The 19,788-nt window shown below is 40.0% G+C and overlaps 1 protein-coding gene across 4 annotated transcripts in view; it reads left to right on the top strand.

Annotated features, from left to right (window-relative positions):
* The first annotated feature begins 634 nt into the window (after window positions 1–634).
* Window positions 635–19,788, top strand: part of DCBLD2 (discoidin, CUB and LCCL domain containing 2) — an 88,168-nt gene continuing 69,014 nt past the window's right edge. Inside the window, exons 1-2 of one of the 4 annotated variants that reach the window (XM_045501747.1) lie at window positions 635–1,294; window positions 18,644–18,871. In XM_045501747.1, coding sequence (XP_045357703.1) covers window positions 1,084–1,294; window positions 18,644–18,871 — 439 coding nt within the window. In that variant the 5' untranslated portion in view covers window positions 635–1,083. Of the gene's footprint in view, window positions 1,295–1,422; window positions 1,562–18,643; window positions 18,872–19,788 lie in introns of those variants that run through there. The other 3 variants (XM_045501748.1, XM_045501751.1, XM_045501749.1) reach the window with 3 other exon arrangements.

Below are 19,788 nucleotides of genomic sequence, written 5' to 3'. Positions count from 1 at the left end.
TTGGTAGAATGGCTGAATGAATGTTAGGATGTTAGGTTTAAACTGCTTTGGGGGCATGGATCTTGTTATATGCTTTTTTTTTTTTTGTCCCGCCCCCAATATAGTAAATATAGTAAAAGGCATAGGAAACAAGAAATACATATTTTTTTAATATCCAACACTGCACCTTTTAAGTCTGAGTTGTTGCAACAACTGGCTGTAATTAAAAAAACAAAACAAAGCAAAACAAAACAAAAACACGCTCTGCTTTCTTAGACTCAGCTCTCAGCTAAAACCATCCAGGATCCTGGTTTCCCACCCCTTCCAATGGCCTGATGCGCGGCAGGGGAGGAGCAATGAACAAGCTGGGCTTGAGGAGCCAGGAGAGCGGGATGGGGGAAGTCCCGGAAGTCATTGACCAGTGCGAGCAGCCGCCCCAGCGAGATCAGCTTGGGCTGCCGTCCCAACAATAACAGGCGCCCGGACCGGGCAGGGCTGCCGGGGGCCCGAGCTTGGGGGCGGAACCCCGATTGGGGGAAGCGGGGTGGGACGCTTTCCTAAGGCTGCAGGGGATTGGAGGAGAGAGAAGAGGGGCGGTTGAGCTCAAGGAGTGGGCCGGGGACCTAACGGGCCGACTGAGGAGAGAGCGTGTTGATTGGGTGGCTCGGAGGGAGACGGACCGGAGCCAACTGCAGATTGGCCTTGGCGGGCCGAGGAGGCGTGGTCAGTGCGCGCCAGAGGGAGCGCGAGGGAGCGGGCGGCCCGCCTGCCAGCTAGCTAGCCGGAGCCCCGGGCGTGTGCCGCGAGTCGGGGTTGGGTTGAGGGACGCGGCGCGGGAGGTGCGTCCTCCGGCTCTGCCGCAGCGGCCCTCCGCGGCTCGAGTACCCCGCTTCCTTCCCTCTCTTCCCCAGCGCTCTGGTCTGGGGTCTCCGGGGAGGGAGCGGAGGGAAGGAACTAGAGAAGAGGAGGCGAAAGCGGAGCAAGGGGCAGAGACGGTCCCGGCGCGGGGCGTAGCGCGCGGTGCCTCTCGCTCTCCCGCCGCCGCAGCCGCCGCCTCCTCTCCCGGGGCTCCCGCACTATGCAGGCGGACAGCCGGCCGCCGAGATGGGGAGCCGGGCGGCGGTGAGAGCCGGGCGCAGCCCTCCCCGTCTCCGAGTCCGGGCCGCGGCCGCCGCCCCCGCCCGGGCCGCGCTCCCCTTCTCCCGCCCTCGCCCTCCCCGCCCCAACTCCTCCTCCTCCTCCTTCCCCATGCCTCTGTTCCTCCTGCTCTTACTTATCCTGCTCCTGTTGCTCGAGGACGCTGGAGCCCAGCAAGGTGAGTGGTTCCCGGGGAGCGCGCGGCGCGCGGAGCCCCAGGGGCGGCGGGGTCGCAGGGGAATCTCCGGGATGCCGGGTCTCTAGACGCGCGGGGGAGGTGCAGTGCGCTTGGGTGCGTGACCAGACGAGGCCCTCTCCGGGATGAGTTGCAAAGGTGGGCTCTGCCCCTTGTCCCCCCAAGTTGGCGCGTCTTTACTTTTTGACCAGGCCTTTGGTGCTGCTGAAAAGAGAGAAGTGAGATTCTGCTGTGAAGGCCTCCTTTTCGGTATTGGATTCTTCTTGGAAAAATATTTGGGAGGAAAAAAGTTTTGGAGATGTGACCCCTAAAGTTAAGCTAAAATGATGGACAGAGTAGGAAGACAAGATAATTAAATAGCATCTTAAACCAGTTAAAGGCAAGTGGCGCTAATTATCTTTTGTGAAAGTGCTCAGGTTCAAAAGCGAAGGGTACTGATTCTGGTTAGCTTTGAGTTTTGGATTCAGTACGAGTCCTTTACGATCCCTTCCTATTATTCCTGCTGGTGGTCTAGATTGCCTGGGTCAGACACTCATTCTGACCCAAGGCAACGTGCTATGAGCATTCCGAGTTAAAACGGTAAGCCCTTCCAGAAAGTGACAACTTTTTTTCCGTCTACCGTCCTTGAAATACCTGTTTCAGAATTGAGCAAAACTGTTTATTGAATAATCATCATAATGGAAAGAGAATGCAGTGCTGATTCCTCCTCCGCCCTTTAGTACTATTTTCAGGCAGTGAACTGCAATTTTTCAATCAGTTTGGCATCAGTTATTGAACACATTTTCCCATTGTATTTCCTTTTTTATTGCAGTGAGAAGAATATGGATTGGATTGTTATTTATTGCTGGGAAGATTTTTTTTTTAAGTTGATCTCCATGTTTAAGTCCAGCTTAAATGTTGTTCTCATATGGTTCTCAGTAAAGTGTGGAATCATGGCCACAGCCTGTCGTTATGAAAATGCTGAAACTTTGACAGGCATGTGGAAATAGAATCTCACTATGAAGAAAAATGTATTTGGTAAAGTGACTTCTTTTAGTTCTAGGCACGTTTCTACGCCGTGTAACTTAAAATTTAGATGCTTAGCATTCAGGTTTTTAGTTAGTTCATCTTAAATAAATTCTTGAATCAGCATTTAATAAAGTGTGATATCTCCTCCTTCCCACCCCCCTATTGAAGTTTTAGAGCCTGTGCATGTATTTTCCTTCTAGTAGGAGAGAGAAAAAACGAGAAGGCTTCCATAGTGCTACAACTAGTTGGGACTTACTTTGTGGCAGGCATAGTACTCAGTGGTGTATGTGTATTAAGTCATTTAATCCTCACCACAACCATCTGAGATAGGGATGGTTATCCCATTTCAAACATAAGGGAACTGAGACACAAATAAAAGGTACCTTGATACAGAAAGGAATGTAACTGTATAAGCAGAATGCTCAGTTTTGCTTATTTCTAGATCTGAAGTGTTCCTATCATGTTTTTAAAAATCATCTTTGAGCAGTATAGAATCAGTTCTGTGTCTCCTCACCAAATGAGACAGTTTCCTTAGTTTTTGGAATTTCTCGAAACTGGCCTAATTAACACACAACATTAACTTATTTTCTTTCAAGGTTTAATTTCAGGGTTTGTATTTTCTTAAGTTTATTTATTTGAGAGAGAGAGAGAGCCAGCAAGCAGGGGAGGGGCAGAGAGAGAGGGAGAAAGAGAATCCCGAGCAAGATCTGCGCTCCCAGAGCAGGTCCAAGACACGGGGCTAGAATTCACGAATCTGAGATCCTGACTTGAGTGAGCTGAGGTCAAGAGTCTGACGCTTAACCGACTGAGCCATCCAGGTGCCCCCATTCAACTTCGGTTTTTTGCACAGCGTTTTAACAAACACATGGTTCTCTTTCACAGCAATGTCTTATATAAGCAGTGTAGATTAGCACAAATAGAAAGGGTGGTGTTAATTTAAAAGACCCGATTTCTAGTTCTGCTAAGTTGGTAGGGTAGATTTTGTGAGGTCACTTAATTTCTTTGTACCACAGTTTTCTACATCTGTGATAAGAGAATAACCTATTCCATAGCCTAAAAAAAATGAAATGATAGTACATGGGAATTTTGCAAAGGGAAAAGTATAATATAGCTATAAGTGATTATCATTATTAATTTTGAGTGTATTAAGTCGATAAATAAGAACCAGTTAGGTATACATCACTGGAAACAGGAATTGTGTGAGATTTCAGTTCCCCTAATTTTTAAAAATTATATTTTTTATCCAAAGGACCCTGATGCAGTCGGTGGTAGAATTGCTTTTAAACCAGTCTTAACTAATCTAACAGACAAGCTTTGGGATCCAACTGGTATTCCCTCACATAACCTGAAAAGAAATCTAATTTAAAAATGAAGAAAGTGTTTTAAAACTCCATTAGAATTTTTAATAATGGGAATGTCTATATTTTGTAGTGTTAAGTGACAAACTGGAGTTTTTACTCTATAAGTCTTTGGAAGAAGACTGAAAAGAAATAAAATAGTAGTTGTCTTTTGGGTATTTCTTTATGCTTTTCCATATTTTCTGTAATTAACATATAGTCAAAATATAAGCTGTGAAAAAAATGTTTTATGATATTTCAGTTTTTTTCCCCCTTTGGCCAGTCTAGGTAGAAATGCATTTACTGTATATGTTGAGGTAGAACTGTGCTTCAATTTTTTTTTTAAATCTTCCAGATATCATTTGAAGTAGCAGTAGGTATTACTCTCATTCCAGTTACAGTCGACCCTTAAGCTACACAGGTCAAACTGCGCCGATTTTTTTTTTTTTTTAAGTGTGCTAGAAAATATTTTGGAGATTCACAAACATTTGAAAAAACTCAGGAACTTAATAGCCCAACAATATTTAAAAATTAAGAAAAAGTTATGTATTATTATAAGAATATAGCATATAACACCAGTAGCATACAGAATATGTGACAATCATCTGTTTATGTTATACGGAAGGCTGGTAGGGCTTCTGGTCAACAATAAGCTACTAGTAAAGTTTTGGGGAGTCAAAAGTTATAGGCGGATTTTTGACTATGCACGGGGAGGTCAGCGTGTTTAACCTCTGCGTTTTTCAAGGGTGAGCTGTAATGTCATGTAATACTCAGCATATATTCTGCTGGCAGTGATTTTTCTTTTCATTTGGCTCAGAATAAAATTTATCAGTGGTCTGAAAATCCGTCAGCCCTTCACAGCAGAGATGTCTTTTAACCAGTCTTATTTCATTAATATACTTATACATAGATTGTATTTATTCACATCCAATTGTACTATGATGGGTTTTTTGTTGTTGAAAACCTATTTTACTGTAACACGTCTTTCTAAAAAAACTTAAATTGGTTAAATTTATTATTTGCGTATTTGATTGCATATTTACTGTAATAAGTATATTTAATAGGAAGTTGAGAGTCTATGAATGATTCTATGCCCCTGATTTACTTTATTTATGACTAGCAATTTGTGTCCCCTCATCTCAGGATCTCAGCTTCCTCATTTGTGTCCTAGAGGACTTGCCTCCCTTCTTGGGTTAGACGTTTATTTGAATGTGGTAAAATATCAGGACATTAATTTAAAAAAAATTTTTTTTTAATGTTTATTTTTGAGAGAGAGAGGCAGAGAGAGACACACACACAGAGTTCGAGCAGGGGAGGGTCAGAGAGAAAGGGAGACACAGAATCTGAAGCCGGCTCCAGGCACTGAGCTGTCAGCATAGAGCCCAACTCAGGGCTCGAACTCACAAACCGTGTGATCATGACCTGAGCTAAAGTTGGACGCTTAACCAACCGAGGTGCTCCCCAGGAAGTTAAAATTGATTAAGACTGACTTGTTTATACCTATTACCGTGAAATATTTGTGAAGGTATTGATTTTTGTTCGCTAATAAATCTGTGAAACAAGTCAGGTTCTTTCTTAATCATTCAGTTCCGCAATGATGTCAGAACTAATGTGCGGGGTGGAAAAGTTGTTTTCTGTCAAGTAATGCCTTTATTTGGCTGTGACGCAGGTAAATAATTTTTGAACAATATTTGTGAATTGTCAGAAATGAAGAACACTTCTGCCTCAGCAGTGAACATTTGTAATTCTAATATTGACATTAGGTTAATTTAGAATTTTCCATTGTCTTTTCTTGGTCTGATAAAACATTTGGCCTCTTACATGTAGTTTTGTTGAGAGGCAAAATCAAAGCATCTTTTTTCTGCTCTTTCCGATTAATATCGCACAGTAAAAATTAGAAATACAGCACAAATTCCAAAGTGCTAATGATCAGGTTTAAAATCCGTATTTTTAAAACTTGTAAATGAAAAATTCATTGTAAAATTACAGGTCAATGATTTTTAGGTAGATTTCCCAATGTTATAAGCAAAGAAGAAACATTATTTGCCTATGAAGATGGCTAATAATTCTATCTGAACATCTAAGGTTCATTCTAGAAGACCAACATAAGAACAACACCTTAATATCCATGAAATTGGTGTAGGTGAAAGTACCAGTGCTAGAATTAATGTGACAAATGAATTAATTTCCATAAAAAAATATCGTAAGATTATAGTATGCGGAAAGCCTCCATTTACATAGAGGTAGGTTTTAAGTTTAGGATTATACTTTACAAAATGACGTGGGATGTGAAAGCTCAGGTGGTAATATTGGGCGTTAATTGAATGCATGCAAATAAAGTTTCTGTTTCAACTTCTTGATTAGCTGGAAGGATGTAGAATGATGACCTAAAATTGTTAGGATTAGGAAAAGCTTCATAGAGATAGTGAAATGTGGTTGTTGAAATATGAAGTGAGACAGGCAGTTTTTCTTGTATGGCTCATGGATTCAGTTTACTTTATAAAAACCTTATGGCCTTATCACTGTATTTTTTAAATATTGTGCAGATAATGGTGATTCTAAACCAAAAACTTAATTGATAATTATCCATAGTTTTACTCCCTAATCTATCAATTTATGATTTTTATGTTTCTTTCTATTCTATATTCACACACCTCCATAATCTTACATGGTTATAATTTTAATCGTGTTGTTATGTTCTGTAGACATATTGTGTTCAAATTGTGTATTGTGTAGGCTAATTTAACACATGCAAGCATACTTAAAAATATAGCAAAAACTTCAAAATGTAAAAATTCATTATTTATGAAGTAATTACTATTGTTCAGAATTGCTATTACAGCATTTTCTTTAGTGCATTTGATTAAATTCTTCATTCATTGTGAGATCTTTTGTAAGAAGGTATTTCAGTTCAAAATATTAGCTTAGAAACATATAATGCAGGTCACCTGGGTGGCTCAGTCAGTTAAGCGCGAACTTCGGCTCAAGTCATAATCTCGTGGTCCTTGGGTTCGAGCCCTGAGTCGGGCTCTGTGCTGATAGCTCAGAGCCAGGAGCCTGCTTTGGATTCTGTTTTCCTCTCTCTCTGCCCCTCCCCTGCTGGTGATCTGTCTCTTAATCAAAAATAAACAAACATTGAATTAAAAAAAAAAAAAGAAACAATGCTAATTTCCAGATTATTACATGGAAATCAACATAATCCACAAGGACAGAAAATAGAGATATTCAAATAAACTAGTATTTAATGAATGCCAGAGTCCACTGAAGCAGATGGGATAATGGGGTGATCTTAGAAGACTGCTAAAACATTGCCTGTTAGATCAACGTGCACTCTGAAGGATATGTAGTTGGAAGAAAGATGTTGATTAGTCACTTGAAATTATGGGGAAGACTCCCTCCAAGGTGCAGCCTCCCTCAACTAAGCTTTCTGAGAGTAGGCCAAGTTTCTTGCACGGCTTTTGTTGAGTAGGGTGCATGTAAGTTTGCAGTCAAAACTGAATTGCTTGGTTGGTCAAAGAAAAGATGCTGGTACTCCTCTCATTAAGAACTTATAGCAGGAAGTAGTACCAGCTATGATGAGCTCCCAGAGATGTTTGCACATATGTCAGTACAGTCTTGAGACATTTAGAGAAGAGTAAAATATTATAATTGTCTTCGGAGAACTTGGGGAAATAATTCAGTTGGGTTATATCTAAAAATAACCAGGGGAGGTTGCATAGTGCTGTGGGTTTGAAGGGAGGAAGAGCTCACAATGCCTAGGGAAATAGGAGAAGCCTTGCTGATAACTGAGTGAGCTTTAAAGGACTGGTATGTTTGTAGTCCACGGGGATGACAGACATTTGAGAAGTAAAGATCACAGCATCAGAACACCAAGGAGTCAGGAAAGCATGGGGGTATAAAAGCTTGTCCTGTTGCAGTGAGTAGCCAGACTCTAAGTACCTGGTCCTGGCTTACTACTTCCTCCTTTTGAGCCCCCTACCTTGCACCCCTGCCTGATAATTGGGCAGATATTTGCTGGTTGGTTACTGCTGGCAATGGTTCTGGGCCCTGGGGTACTTGCCTTCCTGGAACTATGTTAATACTTCCATAGTGTGGCCGGCAGCCTCTTGATCACCTGTAGGATACATTCCAAATTCCTTTGCCTGTTACACATGTAATTGTTTTTACAGTCTGGTGTCTACCTTCTTCTCTAACTTAATCTTATACCAGCATCCCCACCCGTTTTATATATATATATATATTTCATGTGTAAGACTTAATGCTCTGAGGTATAATTTCATGCTTTTTTTTGCCTTGTTCCCTGTAGTGATCTCTTTACATATGCTATTTTGTCTATTTAAAAAGAAAGAGCTTTTTTCTTTCCTTGCATCCTTGGTAAGCTCCTGATCTTCCTTCACAACCCTTCTTGGGTATTGTATTATCCCCGAGAAGAATTCTTTAACCATTGCCCACACACTCCTTCCAGATAGTACTTCTCACTTATTTCTTTGCATTCATTATTCACACTGGGTATTTAAAAAAACTTAAAAAATTTTTTTTTTTTTTTTTTTTTTTTTGAGAGGGGGATGGAGGTGCAGAAAGAAAGGGAGTCACAGAATCTGAAGCAGGCTCCAGGCTCTGAGCTGTCAGCACAGAGCCCGACACGGGGCTCGAACTCACAAACTGTGAGATAATGACTTGAGCCGAAGTCAGACAACTAACTGAGCCACCCATTATTCACACTGTGTATTAAATATTTGTTCTGACAGAGATTTTTAAGTTTTCTTCTTATTGTCTTCTCATTGTCTTCTTATATCTACTAAATTGTCATTCAAAAATATGAATTGGGAACCCATTTCTGGAGTGAATCTGCTGCCCCATGTACATTATTCAACGTTAGTGTCTGGGCATCTGCGTGCCCTTCATGTTACTCTTCTTGTCTAATCCCCACAGTTAGCTGTCAGAGCCCGGGCTTCTCAGTCTCATGGTACAAGAGCCCTCTCTTGGACCTTACTGCGTACTTGCTCAGGGCCTAGCATGTCCCAGCCAACCTCTTTCTGGGAGCTAGACCTCTTTGCTCCCTCGGTGAGAGAAGTCCTTCAGCTAGAGCCAGAGCCATGGCTACTTAGAAAACAGTTGTGCCCGTCTTGTCAGTAACAGCCTAAATCAGTGTCAGCAAGTTGGGTCTCTCCTTTGCCGGGTCTTTCAAACTCTGATTTCAGTGCTGACTGCTGGCCATCTCCAACATTACCAAAGAGTCGCACTAATTTTGGTTCTCACAGTTGCCTGCCTCCTTTTTCTTTGGCAGCTGCAATTCCTGGAGAATAATAGTTTCAGTAATCTGGTGTCAGAGGAAAGTAATGAGAAATGAAGGCTGGAAAGGTCAGTGGGAACAAAATTGTGGAGGACTTTGCACTGAGGGGCAGACTGAGGTATTAGCAAGACATCAAACTTAGGTTCCTCTGCCTTCATCCGGTACATTTGTCCATCTCTAGGTTCACTTCCTCAATGTGGCCTCCCAGGTCTTTCATTCTGTCATGCCCTTCCTCTTGTCCTTGACAGATCCCCAACCTGGCTCACATGCCAGTCCCCACTGCCTTTCTCTGGTTCTGGATAGCCCAGGGTCACTGGTGAAAGTCATGTGTCCCACTGTGACTAGTCCTACCACTAGTGAGGACTACTGATCAAATCTCCCATGGGGCTTACTGCTCAACAGGAGCACCGTGGCCCCTCCACTTTGTAGAGCTCAACTCCTACACAGCATACCTGCCTCACCTTTCCTTCTTCCCGAAACCATCTCTTCCACTTACCCGAGCACTGCTTTATCAGGGAATGTAAGTTGTGTTTAAGTAGAATTTAAACTTGAATGGGCTTCTTACTCTGTACCTGGAAACACGCTCAAAACCCCGCTGGCTTGTATACATCTTTCCTCTTTGCTGTTTGCTTGCCCGCTACCTTGTATCTGGTCTTTTCAGTGACAAACTTACTAACCGATTGACTCTGTCTGTGCTGTACATTTTCTGAGTAGCTAGTGCGCAACAAATATTAGTTAAATGTTGATTTCCTTGCAGTCTAGTCTCTGCTCTACTGAAAGTATCATTTAAACTGTCAGATTTTTTTCTTTTTGGTTTTGGCTTGTGTTTACTGTGAACAGCCTGAGCGCTTTCTTGGTCTGTCTTCACCGTTTTGTGCTTTGGTGGACTTTGAAAGTATAGAGAAGAGACTTTGGAGTCAGACACCTGGATTTAAATATTAGGCATATCGACCATGGCATCTACTTAATGCTCTTATGTGTTTAAATACATAATTCACCTCACTTTCTAGAATGTTTGAGGGCTGGGATCAAATCTGTTTGGGAAGTCAGTAAATTTTTATTCAGTGAGTGAATAATATGAGCCGAGGTGCTTAATATATAAGTAGATGACAGGTTTGAGGATTAGGAGAAGGGTTGGAGACTTCGTGGTAACTGAGGGAAGTAGGGAGATACCCCTGGTAGAATACCCAGAATGGGGGAGGAACTGAACAGCATCAGTGGTTGGCAGTAAGAAGCCCAGGAACATGCTAGAGAAGTTGCAGTTGGTTCAAAAAACTGAGCCAGGGAAGGAGAATTTTAAGGAGGGAGGGAAGATACAAAGGAAGGAAGATGGGAGGGAAGGAAGGGCCAGCGATGCCAGATAATATGGAAAGGTCACACATGATAAGGATGGAAAAGTATCCATTTGACGTGGTTTGGAGTGGGGTTCGGAGCCAACGGCCAAGGGAGAATTCTTGGGACGTTTTCAGTGCAAAAAGGTGTTTTTATTACAGCACGGGACAGTACCCGTGAGCAGAAAGAGCTGTGCTGGGGTTGTGTGAAGAGTGACTGATTATATAAGATTTTCTATGCTGTGGAGGGGAGGATGACATTAGGTCCCCAGGAGGTTGAGTCTGTAGGTTTCTGGAGATTGCTTTTTTCTTGTAAATCATTAAGACAGTTGCAAACTGATGGGAGACTCCTGCATCACTGTGCTATCAGATAACCGTTGTTTCTCCCCTTTCTTTGTTCTTGGGCAGCCAGGAGTACCCAGGGAAGGTCACACCTGGGAGGTGGAAGGGGTTGTGGGTATGTGCTTGTGCTTTGCCCTCAGCTTGCCTTTTGCTCCCTCATCATGTTAACTTTTGGCAGCTTGGAAACTGGCTGCATTAGTGAATAGTTTCATTGGTGAGTAGGCCTGCATTTCCTAGGGCTGCCGTAACAAATTACCACAAATTTAGATAGCTTAAAGCAACAGAACTTTATTGTCTTAGTGTTCTGGAGGCTAGAATTCTGAAATTGGGGTGTCAGCATAGCTATATACTCTGTTGAAGATTCTGGGGGAGGGTCTTTCCTTGCCTCCCTAGCTTGTGGAGTTTTAATCTTGGAGTTCCTTTGCATCATTCCAATCTCTGCCTCTGTAATGTAGTATTCTTCCTGTGTCTGTAACCATGTCCACATTTTTCTCTTTATCTAAGGACACGTGTCATTGAATGAGGGTCCACCTTAACCAGTGTGACCTCATTGTAACTTGATGACATCTGTTAAGACCCTGTTTCCAAATAAGGTTCTATTCATTGGTACCAGAAATTAGGACTTAAACTTTTCTTTTTGGAAGCTGAATTGCAGTGCATTGGAACTTAGAAGGAACTTAGAAGTGCAGGAAGCAAAGAAGTAAGACATCAACTATGGAGACTAGAAGAAACTTCTTTGTAAAAGAAAGGAAAAGTGAGCGAGAAGATGGTAGAGGTCAGGGTACACTGGGTGGAAAGAGTTTTTTGTGGGTTTTGTTGTTGTTGCCATTATTGTTATTAGTGTCTTATGATTTGTTAAATTGCAAAACCTAGCTCCCACTGACAAGCTGTTTTACAGGTTAGAATTTGCAAAAGAGGCAAAATCATGCCATGCAAATATAAAATGAACACGTGTCAAAGATTTTATTCAGTTCATTCATTAATGAGGGAATCAGTAAGGTGTTAAAACCTGTCCTAAGAGTATTTGAGAAACCAGGTGTTACAGGATGTGATTGCCAGATTAGATGTGATTGCTAAATTGCTAAATCTGGGTAATGGGCCAGTAGGGTCATAAACTAACCTTTGGGATTATCTTTTCATCTGCACAGAAATGATTTGCATCTCTACCAGATAAGAAACTATATACATTAACATGTAATGAAAACTGGGACCTTTAAGCAGTGATAAATATAGCAAATCCAAATAACTATTTTGCCCTATATTCCTTGGGCAGCTTTTAGCTTCTGTGACATTTAGAAGATATGCTGTTGACCATTTTTTTTTAACCAATTTCTAAGTTTAAGATAATTTTTCTGACATACTTATTAGAATCTATGGAGATGGGGGGGAGGAACCTGAGAACCTTTAATTTGATTAGCCCTGCGGTGATTTTAATGTTGATGACATTTTGAGAACCACTGAATAAGAGAATACTGAGTGGCTGTGAGTGCCCTTCTGAGATTGGAACCCATTACTCTAATGACACCTATCCCCCTGGAGTGTGTGTGTGTGTGTGTGTGTGTGTGTGTGTGTGTGTGTGTTTTCACAGTAGTGCTCAGCTCTTTGGCAGAGAGAGGTTATGTGAACCAGGGTTGAGGGTTTGACAGGTAGATACTCAAGAAGGACACAATGTCTAGGAATTGAGAGTACCAGGAAGAGGTAGTTAACATACTGGACATGAAGCCTATAGGCTGCGTAGGGAAAGACATGAGGCCAGGACAAGATTAATAGACTGGGAGAAAAGAGAGAAGTCAAGTTCACGGAAAGTATGTGGGTATAAGAAGACTGACTAGCTGAGACTTTAAAGTGTTTGAGTTTTCACAGGTGGGTGAGAGTGTCTCTAATGATGGCAAAAACAAAGCCCGGCTTGTGATTCGGAGAGTTACTGAAGAGAAGTAGAGGTCATCCCTGAGAAGTTCAGTGAGAGTTACTTTCTCTTGGGTTTATACTTTTCACAAGAACACTACACTTGAAACTTTAAAGCTGCTGTACATTTCCTAAAGTAATGGACAGTTCTGTTACTTTAGCTAGATTGTAGCCAAATGCCCTGTATCTACGTATGACGGGCAAAAGCCTTTCCGGTCTTTTATGACTGGAATGGTACCCTCAAACAAAAGAGTGTTTATTGAGCGCATTATTATAGGTTAGGCCCTCAGTACTAGGTGTTTTCATACAATGTCTCATTTAATTTGTGCCCTTTGTGTTTGAATTGTTTGTGTCCCCATTTTAGGGAGCTGAGATTTAGCAGCAATAAATAACCTTCTGAAAGTCACAGTGAGTGCTGGATAGGGCATTTAAAATCATGCCAGGACTCCAGAGCTCATTTGCCTAACCATTATGTTCTAAGTAGGATGTGTGCTTAGTGGGGGTTAAAGAGGATTTATACTTCTCACGTTCCTTCATGTAATTCAATTTTGTAAATTATCACACATGCAGAGAATAGTTTGGGCTTAAAAAAGAATGAAGCTGGGAGCTATTTCTTTTTCTAAAAATTGTCACAGTGACCTTCTTTAGGCTCTCCGAGCATATCCATCTTATGTAGTATTTTTAAAAAATGAGTGGAATTAAAGTAGTACCTTGAATTATTTATTTGAGATATGTAGTGATGCAATTTTAAAAATCTTATAGGACTCATAGAGTACTTCAGTCCAAAAATTCACAATGCTAAATATTACACTAAAAATCTTCATCGTATCCAAATGAAATAGGATGTTTTAGTTAACTCTTGCAAGTTACTCCTTTGAATGCTTTTCTACTCTAAATGCCTCTTTTTCCAGCTTATAAGATCTCACAGATGCATTAGAAGATGTGACAGAAATGACACACTTATTTAGAGCAAGTGTAGTCAGACTCACCTGTTCATAATGATTAAAAAAGAAAAAATCCTTGAAAGCTTGCTGGAAAAGCCTGAACCTTTCCCAGTTCATGGTGGTCATCATGAAAGTTACATTGCTCCACATTTGTGGCATTATTTGTGCAAGCATCCTGCATTTGTGTTTGGTGTTGAAGAAAGTATTTTTAGAAGTCACGCAGTGTTTGTGTTAATACGATTCAGTCATTAGTATGATTTGTATTCTGTATTAGTGTGACTAAAATATGGGGGTGGCTGCAAGGTCACATGTAATCAGTATCATGAGCATGTATGCAAAAAAACCACATTTGATTTGAAGTTTAGAGAAGCCTAAAATAAGCATATCTTCTTTATTGTGTTAATACGTTATTATTTAAATATGTTTAATGTTCTTTCTGTTTTCTCTAGGGATATGTAGTTTAAAAAAATACTCAGTTATTTTCCTGGAACAATACCAAAACTTGTATCTGGCTTAACACATCTGACCTTAGACTCTTCAGAGGAAGTGAACACATGTTCTATGAGTAATTCCCTAGATAAATCTGCAGCCAAACAAAGGAGCAGTGAGATCAAATTCCAGTGTCTCTTCTTCACTGAAATAAAATTGAAATTCAAAAATTACATTGACAGGCTTCTATCCTGGATCGTCAGTTATACTTTCGTGGAGACCATCTAGAGGAGGAGGGGGAGGAGGAGAAGCTGGCAGCGATGGTGGTGGTGATGGAGTTGGGAAGGAGAAAGATTTGGTGATGTTGGAGTTAATGGGTGATAGTGTATGGATTGGTCCTAGGAAAACCATGTGAAAGTTATTTTTCCCCATAGTAGTTATGCTGTCTTTGTCAATTCTGCCTCGTGAAAATGAATAACAAGAGGCAGTGTAGCTTGGTCACAGATCATTATTCTTTCCAACATACAAAGCTAAGCAGAAAATTTGGAGACTTACTCCTGACCCTATTCGCACCCTTTTTTAAACTCTAATTTTAAGAGCTCCTGACCCAGAAAAAAAGTTATTCCAGGGATGTAGGCTAATAAAAAGGACGTTTTCTCTCCTTTAACCTCCATTTACTTATCAAAATTGGGAAGTGGGACTGTAAAACTCTTTAGTATAACTACTGACCACAGCAGGGAAAGTATGCCCTAGGTTGTACCCTTAGTGGACAGAACAGCATTATCCTTTGGGCCAAAGGAAACCCAGCCAAGAACTCACTCAGATCGTCTGTCTGAGTTGTCCTAGCCTTTGCTCCAAGTCAGTCTTCTCAACCCCAGTACTCCTGACATGTAACATCAACCCTTTATTCTGGGGGCTGTCCTGTGCACATTGTAGGATCTTTAGCAGCATTCTTGACTTCTACCCCCAGATGCCAGTAGGATCCCACCCCCTCAGTTGTGGCAACCAAAAATATCTCCAGACATTGCCAAATGGGAGGTAAAATTGCTCCCGTGGGAGCCTCCCCCTCACCCCCCATTTGAGCACCACTGCTCTGAGTGTATTAGGTGATTAGTTGATAAAGAATATTTTCCAGATTTTAGTTTTACTTTTAAATACTTTCTTATTTTAAGTATTGTGCAGAATAGGATTTGCTTTTAAGAACTGTGAAGATAAACGGCAAGCACATTTTCTAATTTGGGGGTAAAAGCGAGGACAGGGTCTTTCTTTGAGAATTCAACATTATGACCTTTGGGTGCCTAGTACAGTGGTTTTCTGAGTGCTGGTGGGGACCAGAGTAGGTCAGGATTGTACATGCATGGGTGTAGGAATACAATGTAAAATGTATTTCTTATTTGGGAATAACAGAAAAACATTTGAGAACTGCTGGCCTAGTGATAATGTATAAGCCCAGCTTCCCCTTTCAAACTGGAATATTCTAAACATATACTTCATAGCAATAAGTGTTTGTCCAGACCAGCTAAGCTATTTATCTTGTCAGGTTAAACTTATCAAAGTCTTGGGCATATGAAACATTCAAACTCGTTCACTGTAGTAGTAGATTTGAGACTCTCTTAACTTTGGTTTCTGGTGCATATCATCTTTTTGCTGGAGGAGGAAGCTCTGAACTCCATCACATATTTTAGAACATTCTTGGCACGTTACTTGTGGACTGTTCATGCCCTCCCCCTACACAAGATACTGAAAAAAGACCTCTCCATTTTAATTGTTTTCTTCATCAACATGCATGTAAAAGTCCTGTTTTTCATCAGTTACATTTATTTTGTTGACTTGTAGAAATTGTGCTTTATAGAGGAAAGGGCAAGAAACATTTTGTGTATTACTTATTGAGAATCAAACATAAATATGAGCATAAAGACATAAAAATTACTAACACTGCTTGTACTTTTGTAAAATTCATCTTAAAATGGCAACCTTAAGTTAAATAATAGCCTATGGGGAATTCGTTAGTTGGGACAATCTGCCATTACTAAGTCATGAATTCAGCTGTTAATAGGAAATTCTTGGCTTCCTGAAATCCATCAACACTTCCAGACACTTAAAAAGCTGCTTTAGTTCTATTCACTAAAGAAAATACATTTATATTTTGAGTTATTTCATTTGTTCAGCGGCTGCTTTTCAAAGATTTAAGCATTCCAGAAAGCACATTTTCATCTTTTCAGTATTAAGAGAACATTTCAAACTAGTTTCATAACGTTAGAAACTTTGTCTTAGGGGATAGTTTTTTTTTTTTCTCTAAGGAAAAATGTTAATGATTATTCAAAAGTTATTTATATTACAATTCATTTATTTTTACAGAGACAGTTTTTATATCCCTGTGTTTCTAATTTGGATGATACTCAGAGATATTCAAGGTATTTTCTTGATGGTTTCAGGGAAAATTTGTGGGTTTTTTTTCTTCTAAGTTATCTAAGTTATATTTGCAAAATATCAGTGAATATATCACAAAAACTCACATGTTTATTTCATGGTGCCTTTATATATCATTGAGTGGCTATGCCTAGTTTTTGTGTGTAGAATGAAAGCAGGGGTAGAAAGAGCTGAAGTTTTAACATTGCTCAAAAGCTGAGCTTTATGTGAGATATTCGTTTAGGAAGCCAGATTGCTAGTATTGGCCTTTAAAATAGGCTAGGGGCGCCTGGGTGGCTCAGTCAGTTAAGTATCCAGACCTTGGCTCAGGTCATAATCTCAAGGTTCATGGGTTTGAGTTCCGTGTCGGACTCTGCTGTTAGCATGGAGCCCACTTTGGATCTTTTGTCAAATGCCTCCTCTGTGTATGCACTCTCTTTCTCTGTCTCTCAAAATTAAACATTTAAAAGTAGGCTAACAATACTAGGACGGATTTGAGAATTGCTTGATCAGGAAAGGATATAAAGTATTGTCATCATAAGCTTATACAGAGTGTTCTTTTATTAAAGTTAGTTTTGAGGGGTGCCTGGGTAGCTCAGTCGGTTAAGTGTCCCAACTCTTGATACTGGCTCAGGTCATGATCTCAGTTTTGTGAATTCGAGCCCCACATCTGGCTCTGCTCTGACCCTACAGAGCCTGCTTGGGATTCCCTCTCTCCCTCTGCCCCACCCCTGCTCACACTCTCTCTGTCTTCCTCAAATAAACTTAAAAAAAAAAAAAAAAAAAAAAAAACTTTTCAAAAAATTTAGTTTTGAGACTGGTTTGAAATTACTTTTTCATTGGTTCATGTACAATTTCCTTATACATCCAATTAATAAACATTTATTTTGCAACTACTTGCTAGATACTGTATTAACTTCTTACAGGCCTTTAAAGCTTTTATTCTAGCAAATGATATCAGCACTGCATTGTTCTTAAAAATAATAAATCAACATAATAGAAATCCTGTTACAGCCATCTATATCTATATTGACTTTAAAACTCAGCACTGGGGCGCCTGGGTGGCTCAGTTGGCTAAGCGTCCGACTTCAGCTCAGGTCATGATCTCACAGTTCGTGAGTTCAAGCCCCGCGTCAGGCTCTGTGCTGACAGGTCAGAGCTTGGGGCCTGCTTCAGATTCTGTCTCTCTCTCTCTCTCTCTCTCAATCTCTCTCTCTCTCTCTCAATCTCTCTCTCTCTCTCTCTCTCTCTCTCTCTCTCTCGCTCTCACTCTCTCCCCCTCCCCTGATCATTCTCTGTCTCTCTCAAAAATAAACATTTAAAAAATAAATAAATAAAACTCAGCACTGTTGCTTTTAGTGTAGTTTTTTTGTGTAAGTACTGAATTATTCCAAAGGTGATTATAGGTGGCTATTTTTGAACGAAAAAATACTATCGTTTTAGTACAGTGTACCCATCTTCCTTTTAGAGATTTAAAAGAGATTCATCATTGAATCCCATCATTAAGGAATGCTGACTGGTACAATTGGAGCACCACCTGAAACTTCTTACCACTGCATGCCTCTTCTAGGTGCCCAAATACCACTTTTTATGAGAAAGGGAAGGGTGCAAATAATAGTACTATGTTAAGTTACCTGAGTCCCCATATCCAGTTCCAGAACGAATTGCTGGAGCAAATCCTGCTGCTACCAAGATAGGAAGGTTATTTTTCCTAATGTTTCATGATGTACAAATGCCATTTTTTCCTCCTCATTTGGTAGGAAAAAGTGAGGTTTTAGGAGGGGGAGTACTCCAAAGTCCAATTTCAGTAGAATGTAAAATTAAATTTCATTAAATATTGCTTTAATGCCTTCAAGGATGAATGCCTTGTAATACTGTGATCAGTAATCTGCATAACCTTTAGTCTTCTCACAGATTTTAGAAAGGTTTATATTTATAAATAAATGGATGAAGCTGATCACATACTTTTATTTTTATAGTTTATGTTGTCTTTGAACAGTTACTATGAATTAATACTCTTTTAAAGATTGGAATTGTGATATGTGTATAAATCTATTGTTAAGCTAATAAATCTGTTTATTCAGATTGGAAAGTTCTTTGAATAAGGATAATCATTGATCATTTTGACCTTACCTGGCTTCTCTCTTGGCTCTTGTGAGTGGATATATTAAGAACTCTGTCATCCCTTTTATCTTGTGTAAGGAAAGTATTGGTGGCATAAAATATCTGTCATACATATTTTTAAATTTTCACAAAAGAATCCTGATTATTTATAGTATAAGTTAAAGATGTAATAATAATTTATCGTTCTTTTAACTCTTTTTTTTTTAAAGGTGATGGATGTGGACATACTGTACTAGGCCCTGAAAGTGGGACCCTCATGTCCATAAACTACCCACAGACCTATCCCAACAGCACCGTTTGTGAATGGGAGATCCGTGTAAAGATGGGAGAGAGAGTGCGCATCAAATTTGGTGACTTTGACATTGAAGATTCTGATTCTTGTCATTTTAATTACTTGAGAATTTATAATGGCATTGGAGTTAGCAGAACTGAAATAGGTAGGAATTTTTCTTGTAAATGTACATCACTGCCCTGAATTTTAAAGCTAAAGCAATGTTTGATACTTGACATTGAATAACTAGGTTGTATAGGATGATATGTAAGAAATTATTTGTGTGGACCATGTGTGGAAATCTCAATTTGAACCTTTTGGGAAGAGAAGATTCTTGTCTGTTTATTTACTCTCCAAATAAGCTTGTTGGTACTTTTGCAACAGGATGCCACTGTACTGCTTCCAAGAAGGAGGACATTAATTATCTCATTTTTTTGTTTTGTTTTTTTCCTCATCACTTTATTTGCAATTAAAGAATACAGGTATAATTCACGCATAATTCACACTTAGGAGGCAGTATATCATGGTGATTAAAGCATGGGTTTTGGATCCAAAGTGCCTGGTATTAAACCCTCTCTCTGCTGTTAGCATATGTGTGACTTTGGGTGAGTTACCTGACCTGTTTTTTCATTTGTAAAATAGAGAATGAATTAGTAACATGTAAAGTGCTAAGAAGAGTACCTAACGCATAATATATGCTTAGTAAATATTAGCTACTATAGTTGTTATTCTTAGCTACGATCAGTGGTTTTCAATTATGCCTGCATATTAGAGTCACCTGGAAAGACTTTAAATAATACTGTATACCTGGTCCCCATCCTGGACCAGTTGAATCAGAATTGATTGGGTGGGACCCACGCCCCTGTATTTTAAAAGCTTCCCAGAAGAATCTACTCTGTCGTTAAGGTAAGAACCTTTGGCTTTTAGAGATCAGTCCCTTTGTTTTAGGAAAGGCAGAAAAAATCTAAGACTCTTTGGGTAAGCTAACATCATAAAGAAATCTTGAATTCTTTCTGAGTTAATTTGGAAACATTGACTGGTACAAATGTATAAAATGTCTTTTAGAAATATAATTGGAACCCA

Source organism: Leopardus geoffroyi, chromosome C2, assembly GCF_018350155.1.
Source record: "Leopardus geoffroyi isolate Oge1 chromosome C2, O.geoffroyi_Oge1_pat1.0, whole genome shotgun sequence".
NCBI classification, from domain to species: domain Eukaryota; kingdom Metazoa; phylum Chordata; class Mammalia; order Carnivora; family Felidae; genus Leopardus; species Leopardus geoffroyi.
The sequence above is the reverse complement of the archived record's forward strand: the minus strand, read 5'-3'. Positions and strand labels throughout refer to the sequence as shown.